Source organism: Pyxicephalus adspersus, chromosome 4, assembly GCF_032062135.1.
Source record: "Pyxicephalus adspersus chromosome 4, UCB_Pads_2.0, whole genome shotgun sequence".
Lineage (NCBI taxonomy): Eukaryota > Metazoa > Chordata > Amphibia > Anura > Pyxicephalidae > Pyxicephalus > Pyxicephalus adspersus.
Window position 1 is genome coordinate 41,878,355 of NC_092861.1, and position 16,144 is coordinate 41,894,498.

Genomic DNA, 16,144 nt, shown 5'->3' on the forward strand with positions numbered 1-16,144 from the left:
CTTAGAAGTCCCCCCTTCAATGTTTATGTGTGACATAAGTAGATAATGTTTAATGTGTATGTCAAGAACTGACTTTTTTCGCTTCTTATACACACCTTAATCCTGTGTAATTTAAATAATCATTTTAATGCCAGATCTTGAGAATTTCAGGTTATAAAAAAAAAAGAAATTCAAAATGTCATGGAAGGACGGTATTGTACCTTTTATCAACACTGAACAGTGTTTTTTGGATATAAAAACCAGAGGAAGTATATTTTGCTGCCACTTTCCCTTGTGCCAATATTTGGTCTTGGTTACACAGTTTCCTTCCTTATCTTGCACTTCTTTTAATATATATTTAGAATACTTAATTGCTTTATATACTAGTTAACCATGCCTCTCAAAGGTTTAAATAGCCAGGTTTTCAGATGACAAAAGGAAAGTACTTATTACAAGTGTACAAGACATCTTCAAGTATAGTAATATTAGGGTAGAGGACTGGCTGGATTATTAATTTAGTTTGGGAAGAAGTCTAGTGTATAAAGACCCTGAAATAAAATATTTGTGAAGAAGAAAAAAGATCTGGGACTCTGCATCTCCTAGAGTAGAAAATGTTCTCAATCAAACCTATGAGAGTGTAGAGGGAATGATTTTCCCCAGGCATCTCTCCCAGTAGAAGTGGCCAAAGGTTGGCTTTTAACTTGAGTAGCATCTGGGTATGCAAAACGAAAAGTGCCAAAAACAGAAAGTATATAGGCCATTTATTTAGTGTGTTATTAATACTGAGTTGAAATGGTTTCCTTTATCTGGGCTTAGTATTGTTGAACAAAGTAATGTGTACTGGACTGCTAAAGATGACGAGATCCTGAGGAGAAATTAGTCAGAATATTGGTCCAGATGCTGGTTAGGCTCCCCGGGATCCCTAACATTTTATCAGTTCTGTACACACTTTGCTAAACATGAAGAGAGACCCTTGGAACCTGAAACAAGTAGATTTTTTTAATGACTGAATTATTTTTTAATTAGTCTTAATAGCATAATGCAGGCCTAGTATTTAATACATTTTTTGGCTGATTTTTCATCCTAAATATCAAGATGGGTTATTTAAAAGGTTGTGGTTGTTTTTTCTAGATGAGTTCAGTTTTACAGTAGGGAAGGGTAGTGTTTAAAGTGTTCCTTAAACTAATAAATTTTGGATTAGGATGGGAAAGAGGTCAAATATAATATTCCTGTCAGTGGGAAAGAAACCATGACTTTCTATTGTGTTGCCAGTGGCAACAAATATTCCTTTTATCATAGTTTTATATGGAAAATTTTAGGACTTTTGTTGAACAGTCGACAACCACCAGAATAGTCTTCTTTATGGGCAAAATTGTATAAGGGTAAGAATTTTAACTCCATAAGTCATGGCATTTATGCCAATTATTTAAATCAGACATTTACTTTTCTCAGGGGAGATTGCACCTACCCCAAGTAATTTGGGGAGACTGATTAGATTTCTAGCATAATGTGTTCTGCACTGGTAGTTTTCAGTGTCTAGCTTTAAGTGCTGAAAAATAGTAAATATAACAAATTGTTTCTTTTTTCCCGTATCCTTACAACCCTTAAAACCATTCACTGTCTACTTGAATAATTAACGTATATCTTGTGAAATAAGCTCTTTCCCATATGAACCTGATGTGAATTACTAAAAACTGCAAAAGTGTAAAAGGTTTCTTATTGAAAATAATTTAACACACTATTCTCTGCCCTAGATACTTAGCAGAATGTCAGAGCAATAGCGTATCAATATGTTGACATTCTCTTAACAACCTGCTGACATTTTTAAGACTGATTATTCTTTAGTGCCTCAATCCACAGGAGCCAGTAGATATTTATCTTGTGTAGTTGTGACTTTGGTAGAGTCAGTTGTGCTGATTCTACACTTACAAACTTATAATTGCAGAATCACACTAAACAAGTATACAACTGTAACTGCCATTTTAGTGTAGACTGTAATTACACTGAAATTAGAGCTTTCCCTTCCTCCAGCCGTGCTGCCAGTCTCATACTCATTTGCAACTGATTCAGGGAGTTATAGGCTGTGCAACTTCATCAGCACTTCAAAGTCACCACTCAGAATCATCCCTACTGTCTATGCCTGCATTCTGCAAACTCTGTAAAGTCCAATGTGGATCCTGGATTCTAATATATTTCTAGGAGTAAATGGCAAGTATGGCACAGAAGATTTTAAATGCTTGCTTGCTTGCTAGCTAACTTTTTTCCTGATTAAGACTTGCTCACTTTAACACTTCACAGGAAAATAGAAGCTTAAGCTCACATTCTAGCACTGTGGTTAAATAAATAATTATGTCAGAACTTGAGATCTTTATAGTTTTTCTTGGACACCAACTCAAAATGTATATATGACACCTGATCTGTATGACAGCCAAGTGACCTACATTTTTAAAAACAGGAGGCAGCAGTGACAGCCTGTAAGTTCCACTCAACTCCATCCACCTTTGTTGGCAAATGCATCTGTATTGGGAGCCTCCACCTCCTCTTCTGTTTTTTCAGTTCACAAATGTAACAACCCTAATACAGATGTAAAATGTTTGTTCTCAGAACACATATTTAACATTGATTTATAAACTATCCAGATGATATACAGCAGTAGTCATGATATAATGTCACACCTCTGTAAATTCACAGTATATCCGTACTTCTGATTTCCGCACACTCTGTAGGGATTTTATGCTCTCACTCCTTGATCGAATGCTAGATCTGTTGAACAGCCTCTGAGAGAAGGATCTGCACATGAAGAAATAAATGATAGGGTCCAGACACACATTGCAGGCTGAGAGAAAAAGAGTGGCTTCCTTGCAGTATGTTAGGATGTGATATACATCCTTTTCCAGAACTTTAACCAGCTGGTTGAGGAGAAAGGGCAACCCAGAAAGATGGTAGGGCAGGAAACATACAAAAAACACTGCCACAACAACCCGTATGCTCTGGTTGTGCCTTCGTGTCCGGCTTGAACAACTGATAAAAGGTTTGCTGGACTTTTGGATGTGGCGCGATATTGAAATGTAACATACAATTAATACCACCATCACAGTAAAGAACAAAAACATATTGATATAAGAAGTCGCTTCCTGCCATTTAGCTCCAACTGGGCTCTTGAGTTTTTTGCAGTCACTGACATTTTCTCTGGTTGGCTGCACGTTTGTAAGGATAACATTTGGTAAGGCAAACAAGAACATTGTCGTCCATACACATATAGACACCATCTTTGTAAACTTGATGCTGTACATTTTTGAACTGCCAAATGGTTTCACCACTTTTAGGTATCTGTCAATACTTATAAGCCCAAGGAAAACAATGCTGATGTACATGCTTGTATAGTACAAGATGCTGGTATAGCGGCAGAGGTAGACATTGAAATGCCATGGAGCAATCCCAGAGGTCTGTACGATTTTAAATGGAAAGGAAATTGTCATGAGCAGGTCAGCGACCATTATATTCTTGAGATACAAAATGAAGCTAGTCTTGTTCCTGATGTGGAAGAAAATCCAGACAGCAAGACCATTCAGCATGACGCTTGCTAGGAATATTATAAGGTATAGCACAGGAAAGATGATTCTTAGAAGTTCTGTGAGAGCTGTAGAGTTACTTCCGTGGCTTGTCATGTTAACATACACTTCTCCTTTTCTGTCTTCTGGGAAAGAGAAAAAAAGGATATTAGGAAAGGTACGTTTTTACTCAACAGGACCAGCAAATGAAGGGATATATACAAAAGAGCAACAGTCATTGGTTTCCATTCAACAATTTTTTTTCAGATAAACAGGATAATAAATGTATAAGCATATTTACATCTGACAGACAGAACCAAAATTATAGGATTATGATGAATTTACTTTTAATTGCCAGTTTTACATTGTTGGACAGGTTCACGTTACAGATAATGTACTAAAATGCATTTTAATCCTACATAAAACTAAATATCACTAAGAAATAAATACATCAGTCTATTCTGAAGAAGAAACACAATCCAGCCTTTTTAAGGATGTGGTATTATTCTGTACAAACATGTTTATTGTTTGTGATAGACTACAAAAGTGCTGCCTGGACAGAAAGATCCTTTTACTGTATTCTCATAAGAATAGGGACTATTTATCTATAATTATATCAGTTACAGAAGTTCCATGCCTTGGGAACCTACTAATTCTTTAATGGTTTGTAACATGAATTGAGAGCTTCATGTATTGACTTGTAAGACACAGCAGACTCAGGATAGTACGCTCTTGGCACACTGAAGCAGCCATAATCAGTTTTTTTTTCCTACATCCATGGTATAAAAATAAAGTTACCTTAACACTATAAGCAGGTAAGTTTAAATTAAATATGGGTTCCTGTCATACAATTTATGGTATTTTTTTCCAAAGAAACTGTAAATACATGTCACAGAAATGTCATAGGCCACTTTGAAGTTTTTTAAGAGACTCTGTCGCTTTGCTTTCTCCATTCTACTACGCTAAAACTCGGATCCTTTGTCAGCTCCTTGACATATAGTTTCATAGCTTACACAGAATTAAAAAAAATGGCCTCCCTCTCCTCATATGACAGTGTTTGGACCCTGCAATTGGCACTTCATTCTTGAAGGAATTAACGTGCTGCCACTTACCAGAAAGTACCAGGTATTTACCAAGGGCTCAACATATTGGCAGGATAGCATGGTCAAGGTGTGTATTAGGAAAGGGAGCTTTAAAGGGTGCAAAGGAACTCCTGGCCCCTGATTCATCATTGAAATCCGCGATCGCGGGAAGCGCGATAATACGCGCGACCCGCGATCGCGGATTACCGCGGTCCGGGACTCGAGTGCGCGCAAAAAATGTAAATTTAGTTGGTTGTAGTGGTGCATGTGTAACTTTTGTGGCTAGCCAAAAGCTGAACTCTTCTCTTGGGTTAAGTAAAATTATGACCCTATACTAACCTTTCCCCTCCTCCCCTAACACACAAAGCTAGGGGTAAATTCTTGATATGTCTAAGGATATAGGAATAAGCAAGATTACATTATTTTTGATGCCTGCAGGCTTCCTTTACACTGTGTGACTGGTCCTCCAAATCTGCTTTCCCTTAGCCAACTCACCTGCTACAGACATTCTGACAGCCTCATGTATAATTCAGGACCAGCAGTCCTGCATGTGCATTTAGGCCCTGCATTGTGGGGAATGGAGGTTGGTCATTGAAAGGACCAATATTTTACTGAAGAAACTATAGCAGTTTTGAGTTTATATACAGTCTTTATTTTAAACATTGTTATTAAATTGTATAAAGCAGATCTGCCTTGTCTCGTTCATATTTACCTGACATTTAGACATGAATGAACTGGTATTAGGTACACACTGAAATCTGTAGTTCTGTGTTAAAGGATTTTTATTTTTATAAATGGGCAAACAATACATAAAGACAAGACAGTGACAACATTACTTCCCTTTAATTTATTTAGTCTCAGGGAAGTCATGTTGCAACCCATCTGGGAGTTGCCCTGTACCATTATGATTCGGAGTGTAGGTGGCATGTTGTGCTGACAGTGAATGTTAATATTTTAGTGTAAGGTATACAATAAGATAATGTAGGAAATGTGTGCTGGCCAAGAGAGAAAATCATTGCATCTCTTGTATTATTTTGTAATATATATTTCTAAAAAGCTAGATTATTACCAGCTTTAGCTACATTTAAATAAATTGTATTATGTTTCTTGTTTGTACAAATTATGAAAGTGTAACTAATAATTTGTGTAAATATTCTGTTCTTGGGCTGCAGAAAAAAATGTTCTACCTTTTCCCCACTTGACAAAAATTACCAATTATTTTTATTTTAAGATGGCATCAAAGCAGTTGTGAAGACCTTATTGCAATGCAATAATGCAATGTTTAGTTCAGAACCTAAATCAGAAGTTCTAGAGCTAGCTAAACCTGAAATTGATCTGGTCCAGGATTTATACCATTTGCGAAATAATAGGAAATTATTTTAGGAAATCCATTTCAGGTTTGCTGGATCACCCAGATGGGAGACCATCTCCCAAGATGGTCTATATTCTCCGGTCTTAGAGAGCTTTATTACATCAGGCCCAAAGTCTCTAATTGTGGCTGGGCACTACAAGAAACCATTTGATAGCTGTTAAAAGCATTTCTTACCTGGCGAATGGCTGTGTAAATCCATCCTTGAAATCTATGGTGCACCGAAAAGAGAACCTTCTTTTTGTCAGCTCTGAGGAATAAGATTTTAAATAATGATATAAGTTAAATATGATGAAATGTGTAATTATATTACCATTAAAATTGAGTTACAGGCAGCTAGTCTTTAAACTATTTAATGTGATTATTTGCCAAGGTGTGTACTTCTTAATAAAGTTTGGTCATTCATGGTCAAATAGCATTCATGGATAAAGTTCCTAACAGTTAACATGTAGACAATCTCTGTAAATCAGAATAAGGGCAGGTATAAACACATTATAAAAATAATACAATTTCAATATGCAAAAGAAAGCATGACATAACCAGCAGATATTGTGAATGTGTAAACCATAACAATTAACACAAGGGAAAGAAAACCATAAATAGGAGGAGGAAGAGAAAAAAAATGATTGATTAAAGCCTTCTTCATTGTCTTTACTTTTGGACAAATGGTAAAACCTATATTTCTGGCTAGAAAATTACATTAAACTTTCCAAATATTACATTTTCTAAAAAATCTAAAAGCAAAGGCAATGAAGAAAATATGATAGATCAATTGTCCAATATGTTCAGTAAAAAATAAATACATTTTTGTGCACACGTTGAATAAAATACAATATGAGGTTGTATTAGGTAAATACATACTAAATATGTCAGATCTCAAAACCGTGTGCACTTGAAATTACAAAAATATATATCTGTACCAAAATAATTAGTGGAGGATTCAGGTGCCTTTATTGCCCATCAGTTAAATTATTAAATGAGGGACCTAGATTTATTTTTCTCACTCTAGTGTGCACAAAGATACCCTATAAGTATAAAAATTCCCTTGCAGGGTGATAATCTACTTTGCTAAATGAACAGCCTAAACTGCATAACTGCATTGGTAAACCAATCCTATATAACCATTAGCAGACATATTTTCAGACTTAAAGAGAAACTAAACCAAAAAGTGCCTAAAACAAAAAAATCCACTTACCTTCAACCCCACAGGAGGGCAGTCTGATCCATCTAGAGATTTCGGGCATGCTCAGAAGGAGTACCCCCCCACACACACACACATACACACAGGGCTGGATTCAACCCTCTACCCTTTTATGTAAAGTGAATACAGTGAATGTCAGATTAATTTCATTATAATTTGATTATATATTGACCCCTTTTAGAATTCCAGGAACACCATTTGATGGCATTTACAGCAGCTTTCAACCAGCTCTAAATTTCTAACAATTACAACAACAAATACATTGGTCAAAGTGGCCTATAATCAACAGAATATTATTATTATTATTATTAATAATAATATTAATAAAACAACAGGATTTATTTAACGCCATATAAATATAGTGCCATAACATGTTATGCAGCGCTGTACAATAAATAGGGGTTGCAAATGACAGACAAATACTGACAGTGACACAGAAGGAGAGGACACTGCCCCGAAGATCTTACAATCTAGGAGGTGGGGAAGTAACGCACATTAGGAGGGGAGATATGTAGTGGTGGGAAGTAGTGACAGTTTCAAAAGACAGAAGAAGATGGGTATGCAAGTTTCAAAAAATTGGTTTTGAGTGCTCTATCACAGCTGTGATAACTGATTAATTATTATTCTAATGCAGTGCTTTTAAACCTTTTTAACATGGGAGAACCCCTTGAAATATCTTTTAGAGAATCTCGGCTATAATTACTGTATCCACAGCTTACAGTACATTAGTGTGGTGGTCAGGGGGATAAATTCCTCTGTTTCTGCTGGTGAGTGGGAAGAATTTCACCCATATAGATGGCCAAAAAAATCAATGGTGACAGTTAAACTGACCGGAGAGGCACAAATTGTTCATTCCTCAAGGAATCCCTAGCATCCTCTGGAGAAACCCTGGTTGAGAAAACACTGTTCTAATGTGTTGCATTGTGAACTTGTTTTCTTGATTTTACAGTTACAAGTAACTGTCTTTACTAAAAGATTACCTGTATGTATGAAAGTATTCTAGTTATTACTGAAATATGAAAAATAGCAATTCTCATTTATATTGTTCTTTATTTCAGTATCAGTGCACCTCCTTACTAAATAGTACATTTCTAATAATTGTTTCAACAATTTTCCCTAAAAGTGCAGGCCATTTGCCACTAAATTCATGACATTTGAGTTCACATGGTCCTTTATATAATATTAGGCAATAATATTAGGCATGTTGTTATGCAAAGACTACAAAGGATATTAGCAATTAGACAAAAGTTAAAAGAACATGCCTGACCACTAGTGTTTCCCTATGACAATCTAGCACTAATACTTTCATAACATGACTTTCTAGCCCCTGTCCATAGACCTAAAGAGAGGTTCCCTTGAAGACCCTGCCTGAAGACACATATAGCTATCTCTGATTAGTGAAAAATTAGTTATATCTTGTATCTATCATCCCTTTACACATTTCTACAATATATAGATTGCAGCATTGTACATTGGCATGTAAAATGTTGAAATAAGACCTACCTTTTGCTGAAACATGGAGCTGCTCTTAAAGCTCTGTGTGCAATAATGAAAATTTACATGGGGGTAGCATGCACAGAAATACGTTAGGGCAGAGAGCACATGTGTAGATTCTAATTGTTTGTTCCTCTCATGTCTTTTGTATTTCTAACAAGTCTAAAGCAACATGTTTCTACATGAAGGCAGCAGGATATGTTTGAATAAAATACCTGTCAACAGGACGTTACAAGATTGTTATTTTCCTGTGTACAAACTTAATGAAAAAAAAATAACATAAATGATACGTGCTGTGAATTACTAGCATGAGGTCATGAAAATATGATGTTATTTCAGCAAGTCAGTTTAAGTAAAAGCATCAGACAGTGAGTCTGCAGCACAGATTAATTAAAGATGACGAAATATCATCATACCACTTAGCTGTAAAACCATGCTTAATCTCAGAATGTTACAGATCACTGACTACTAGCAGAGGAGTCTATAAGTAAGATAGGTGATTGTGAACAAGCATCGACTGTTTAAAGTAGATATGTACAACCTGTTGCATTGTAGATACAGTGGAACTACATGTTCCAAAATAAAAGTAAAGCGGCGAATTCCCTAAAGCTACATACACACCTGCAACTATAGTAGTTGGAAAGGACCTTTCACGATCCTCTCCAACGACTAAGCACTGCATGATGCATGAATGAGTTCTGTACATACTCTGTTGTGCTGTTCTGCTCTATAGAGAGGGGAGGGGGAAAACGATTGAGCGGCACCCCGCTGCGCGCTCTCCCCCTTCCCTTGCATTAGGATCGTTCGCCGTCCATAGTCCGTGGAACGGCCAGGACAGTCGTTTGGACGATGAACGATGGGCACTGTACACACCCCAGATTCTCAATATTGGCCCTGAGCCGATTATCGGGCGAGAATCATTGAACGTGTGTACGTAGCTTAAGAGTGTGCATTCATGTGGGTTTATTGTGATTCTATCTGTTGTTCAGGGGCACACTATGCAACTCAAGTAGATATGTAAAAGGTGTGATTCATGTCTATGTAATATCTAAAATACTGTAGCTGGATGTAACCGAGCCAGAAAAGAAAAAAAGGATCATCTACAAATATGCTAGGTTAATTTTTACCCTCTTTTGCTTTACATGTTCCCTTCAGTTCACTTAGATTGAATTATCCCAATGACCTCATCTTCACCTATCAGCTCCAGTTAACATGTCATACCCAGGAGTATTTGCACTTACTTTTCTTATGCACTTTGCTTTTTAGCACTACTAGACATTTTACTAGAAACAAGGACACACATACAAGCAGTACAATTTGCAATCTTTTAACATGTACTAAAGACTTTAGTTAGTGTGAAACCACATGTCTGAAAATCATGCCAGGTCATGCCAGACTGTTCTGATTCACTTTGTTTAGTATATTACAAATGTTTTTTGATTTGGATAGTTATATACTCATAATTGGCATTGCCACTATTTTAGATGAAAGTTGCTATACAAATACTTTTTTTTATTATTATTAATATTAATAATATCCAAAATAATAATAATGGAAACAGCAATTCAATTTTTCTAAATCCATATTAATGCATTAAAGGAAAAAATCCCTTATAAAGTACAATCTTGGGGGTACAGTGTTGGCCGGAACTACAAAGGAAGAATATTTAGGCATGCTTTTTACAGTGTGGTCTGGCAGTGGGAGCAGTGAATTAAACTTTGGGTTGTATACCTAGGATGAACTCCCCTTATATCAGTGTTTCCTGACCTTTATAACATGAGAGTACCACTTCAAACCTTTTTTCAGGTCTTTAGGGAACCCCTACTGTAATTGCTATATACACAACTCACAGTGCATTAGTGTAGTAAGAATGCCTCCTGCCTTGTCAGTCAGTGGGAAGAATGTAATCCTTACAGATCGCCAAAAAGATCCTTTGTTGTCTGTTAAACTGACCTGAGAGGTACACATTGCTCATTGCTCAAGGAACCCCTCACAACCTCTGGAGGAACCCAAGGGTTCCAGGGAACCCTGTTTGATAAAGACTCCCCAATATGGATCTTTAGTTAGACCAGTTCTGTAGACCTCATTATATGATAATACAATATTAGAATAAATCTAGAGAAGGGCAAAAAAAATGGTGAAAGGTGAGCTGCAAAAAAAATTATTAGGGGAAACTAGTTACCCAACGTGCATTATTGAGGGTAGAAGAGTAAGAGGGGGAGGAACATAATCAAAACCTTTAATTACATTAAGGAAGTAATTAAGATTTAGAAGAACCTTAGAGGAACTGAAAAAGTTGTTGGAACAGACCTCCAGGAGAGAAAGTGAATCTGTCAACAATGAGTTTAAACATGCCTGGGAGAAACATAGACCTATATTCCAACAAGGTTAAAAAAATTATATTAAAAAAGGGCAGATTTGATTGACCACATGGCATTTTTCTGCTTTCACTTTTATGTGTTTCTAAGATGAAGCATAATGCAATAATTTGCCAATATAACATATACAGATTAATTCTTGAATATACATTAAAGTCACCCAAGCATAATTACCTTATACCCATCCTAAAAAAGAGTAAATGCATCCTCCCATCCAATACTCTAACCACTGCTAATAGAACATATTCTATATTAGAATTTATGTTTAAAAAAAAAATTCTCATTTTAATATACTCAGTTAAAATATAATTTTCTGAATGGCAGATTGTGCTTCTCTGTATTTTTAAGTGGTTGGGAAAGTTGTGTAATTTTAGCAAAGCCTAAATCTGATTATGCTTAATTTGAATATTAGGTAAGGAGCATTGTCAGAATGGATGTAGTGAAAAATGTCCCAATTCATTGCCTAGCCATGTATGTTTAGCAACTTCTGTTTACACAGCCTGTGGTTAGTTATGTGTTCTCTGTGCTTGTATTTTGTAAAACATTGCTATGTGCAACCTCAGGTTTGTACAAGTGGAAGTATATTTAAAATGTAATTTGCTGTTACAACAGATATGTTAAAAAAAAAACTCTACTGAACAAATTTAAAATGCTTAGAGAGGTCATTTTACCTTGTTCTGGAGAGCATCTGATCTTTCCATTGTAGTAGCATAACCTGGTAGAGATACTTCTGATCTTGAATCCAAGCCCATAACATTAAATGAATGTGGGAATCAAACTGCAAGGATCGTTTACATCTAAAGCTGAACAAGGAACATAAGATTAAATCTCTTTTGGGCACCTGCTGGGAGAGTCCAAAGTTTTTATCCATAAAAAAAACCTGCATCTTTCATTAATGGCAATGACTCATCGGGAAGTGTAAAGAAGGCTTATGAATTAATAGTTCACTTCAAGTCTAAACTTCTCCTTTAGAAAAAAAAGTCTCCAGCAAGGTGTGTTTGTCATTAAATGGATTATTGGGCGGATGTTGGCAGCATAATGGGCTGAGAGGTGTATATAAAATTGGCTTGAAACTTGTCATTAACTTTGTCTTCTTGTCTAAAGCTTCCATAAAGCAATGTTTAAAACAAAACAAAAAAAATGCACAAGAGCAATATTATTTCATAAAAACTGCAAACTAGTTTAAAATACATTTTGCCACCCTAGGAAAAAATTTTGAGTTATATCAACATAACATTATGGGGTCTATTTATAAAAGCTTTAACCCAACATTCTTTTATGGGCAATTCATCACTGTCACTGAAAACCTGAAATTCTGCACCAGAGAATAATTGGTAAATATCAGATTCATTGTTTATTAATGGACTGCTTTATGTTTTTTTAAATTCTATTGCAGTTTTCAGAGCAGGCGAAAATCCACTGTTTTGTTAAGGCTCACTGACCCCTATGTTTTATTAGACCTTTTGTTCCTATGCATTGCAAATTAGTTTTTAGCCTTTAGGAAAAGATTATGATGGCTGCTTGGTGGAGTTGTGAATAGAGAAGGCAATGAGGGATCACTGCACCTATTGTACCTAATATTCTGTGACCAACTGCCCTGTATAGAACAAATGTTTTTCAAACTTCCTTTCTTCGGCAACAAAAGCCACTATACCTTTATGACAGCAGAAAGCCAAGTAGTACTCCGAACAAAGTCCCAGATAAGAACTTAAATGCTATATACTATGATATTTGAGCATTATAATTTGTCTGTAAGATAATACTTTGTTCCATGTTGAGTGAATACTGTGGGATGGGTGGCTATGAACATTTTTGTGGCTGTGTTGTGGCAAATACAAATTGGGGGTCCCAAATGCACATCATTCTAGTTACCTGCACACCCTGCCATTCGTTTGATTGGGACACTTCTTGCAGCCCAGGAGGCTGGATTTATTTTAAATATTTATTTAAAATATTTATTTATTTATATTTATTTAAATATTTTTTCAACTTTTTGTTCATCTAGGAGTGAAAATGATTTAGGAGTGAAAATGATTGTGAACAGGTAAAGTGAATCTACACTTACCTATCATAATTAGCAGTGGAACTTTACAGAAGTACTGTCTTTGTATTATAAAGAAAGATCATTATAAAGATCATGACTTCACCATGCAACCTTCCAGTATAGTAATAGTATACGACAATTAGATGATAGACATGAGAGGAATACTGGACCACTACATTGTTGATGCTAATTATCAATACATGGGTTGCTTTAGCCAGAGTGTCTCCTATTTATTTTAAATACAGTGGTATCACTATTCCAAAAATCCCAGAGAACACCATTAGTGTCAAAAAATTCTCAAAGTTTTGTATACTTGTCTGAAAACAGTGGTAATGGGTGTATTCAGGAAGGCAATGTATAATGCAGTTATAATGCATGGATCTCAGTAATATTTTAAAAGCGTATTACTCCTATTGGTCTGTAAAACCTCATTTCTAACAGATTGCTGGGGCTACCTAATTTGTTACGCTACTTTCTTTTTTTTACCTCTACAAGTTTTATCCAATACCTGAGTTTGTAAAGGTTGTATTTTTGCTATTAAAGTCTTCTTAACAGTAAATAAGAATTGGAAAAGAATAGGAAACCTCAGATAAAGGCTGCAGTTCTTTGACCATTGTACAATAATGATGAATCTAAAGTACTGTATATATTTTTACTGCAAATCATGTTACTGCTCTAGGATTAGTATGTAGTGCTGGAGAGAGAATTTTTTTTCATTTATTTATTGAAAACTTTGATTGTTATTTCAAAATGTTCATATCATCTAAAAAATCACAGCATCTCAGGATAACAGAGGAAACCATGTATCTGGCCTGTCATAGGGCATTGCCACACATGATATAGAAGTGACAACACACCCGGTGACACACTTAAGATATTGATTTTATTCCTGTGTTTACTGGTTTAACCTGATAAACCTGTAGGGTCATTTCAATAAACTCTTGCCCCATACTAGATGTCATTTAGAGTCAAAAGAATTAATATTGAAATTAGTAACAAAAGCCTAACACAAGCTACTATTTTTTATTTTACAGATGAGAAAGAGTTAGGTCTTTCCAAGGTATTAGATGTGGGGGTTTAGTGGCAGATCACCAACATGGCAAATGCCTTTCAAACCGTCTTTCATTGTTCTACAGTTAAATCAATCAATAGGAACAGTACACAATCAAATCACTTACCACATGATCCAAAATATATTCTCAATCTCAGGGACAGTGACATTGTCATAATGTTACTGTCCCTGTGACATTATGACAATAAATGGGAGATCTTTTGTCACCAGCATAGACAACAATACCAAATATTGTCAATGCAGCACCAAGCACGTACCATACCGGTAGTACCACGAGGTGGAGTGATATCTTTCTGGCAGCGCAGTAGAAGTAGGGAGAGAGAGTAGTGTGTGATCAGTTTTAGTGACCTCCAGGAGAAAAAATATTAGCTTATTATTTCAGGTACGGTTGTTTGAACTCACTCACTGTTAATAATGTTTGCAGTGGTTACTGCAGCCACTGACACCAACACTGTGGGTTATTATTATTATGGCTACTGACTTCATTTCCGGGGGTATTATTGTAGTTACTGATACTAATAGAAGGTTTTTTTTTTGTGGTCACTAAAACCAATGCTGAGGGCTGGTATTTCAGACACCGACACAAATGCTATTATTAATATTGTGGTTACTGACACCTATGCTGTGGGCTATTATTGTATACACTGACACTAATGCTTGGGGTGTTTATTGCAGTAATTAACACCAGTGCAGAGGTACATTAATACATCCACATACACCAATGCTGGGAAAGGGGTTTATTTTGGCAAATGACACCAATGATGACCCCGACTTTCTTTTCAATGTGCATTGCAAATAATACTGAATTTTTGGATCTAATGATGCATTATTTTTGAATGTGCTGCCCATTTTGTCACAACCCACTTCAACACATGAAAACATGCTGCTTATAGGAAACCCTCTGAAAGTGGCCACTTTTGAAACATTATTTAAATTTTAGGTTGACCTTAAAAAGACCTTGTTAAAATCTGAACTAAAAGTCATAACTACAAAGAGTGGAGTTTCAGAACTGCAGAACTGCAGAATAAACCAATATTTCCTAATACATGTCAATTCTCACTTAAGTTGTGGTGAATTTTGTGCATTTCTTTTAAATGCATGCACTAATTTAATTTAAATGTTGTCTAGTGCAGGAGATTTCTATAATGAAGACAGATCGCTTTAGTTTTCCTTCCTTGTGTTGGTCTTGTATCAGCATTTAACAAAACATTTATTGCCTCATTTCATTTCCTTAGTCCACAGTTGTGCACTAGAGTTGTACACTGGGTGAGTGAAGTTTCCCCAACAGAAAAACAGACAGCCATCCCATCTAAGTACCAGTAAGCTGAAATAAACTATGCATTTAGTTTTTTTCCCATTTTTTGTATTCTTTATTGCAACAGATTGTTGTCTGGTCATCATGCCAATCTTGGCCACAGTATAAAACACTGCATAATATATGTACTTTTTGTCTGTGGTCAACATGTACAATTTCCTGGCTCTCCACAACTATCCGATAAACTAAAGCACCCACATAAGTGAGTGCTGAAATGTTTTCAGGAGTAATTGTCAAATTTAATTGTGTTTCAATTACTTTTAGATATCCCATAAACCAAATAAGTGAAAAGTTTCACAGACTTCTTTCTAGCCTTCTGTTCTTTCTTGTTCTGCTCAATAATAAAGTAATACTAATAGTGCTGTGTAGTTAGAGTGGGGAATTGGATAATGTGGATAAGAACTAACATTTTTGTAACATTTTTTTTTCTATCTGTGACTTAAGTATGGATATATTTTCTCTTTTCTGGTCCCTGTGCCACCCATAGAAAAAAATTGATGGTTAATGGAACAGGCAAACACAGACTGCAATAAAACTTTGTCAGAAATCTGAATTATTCTGCACCCACCTAAAAATGTGTTTTTTTTTCAGTATCCCTGTTAAAAAGATTTTTTTTTTATCACCTACTGTCACTTACTGACAGTGAACATAAACTCTTG

The 16,144-nt window shown here is 35.7% G+C and overlaps 2 protein-coding genes across 2 annotated transcripts in view; one reads left to right on the top strand and one right to left on the bottom strand.

The window, feature by feature from the left end:
* MED12L (mediator complex subunit 12L) overlaps positions 1 to 16,144 on the top strand; it is a 203,543-nt gene that overhangs the window by 100,969 nt on the left and 86,430 nt on the right. The window lies entirely within an intron of this gene.
* On the bottom strand, positions 1,589 to 5,120 carry LOC140328638 (G-protein coupled receptor 87-like). The gene is made up of 2 exons (XM_072408404.1): positions 5,108 to 5,120; positions 1,589 to 3,676 (listed from the first exon to the last, which is right to left on the bottom strand). Exons 1-2 carry the CDS (start codon positions 5,118 to 5,120, stop codon positions 2,649 to 2,651), a joined length of 1,041 nt encoding a protein of 346 aa, XP_072264505.1. The 3' UTR covers positions 1,589 to 2,648.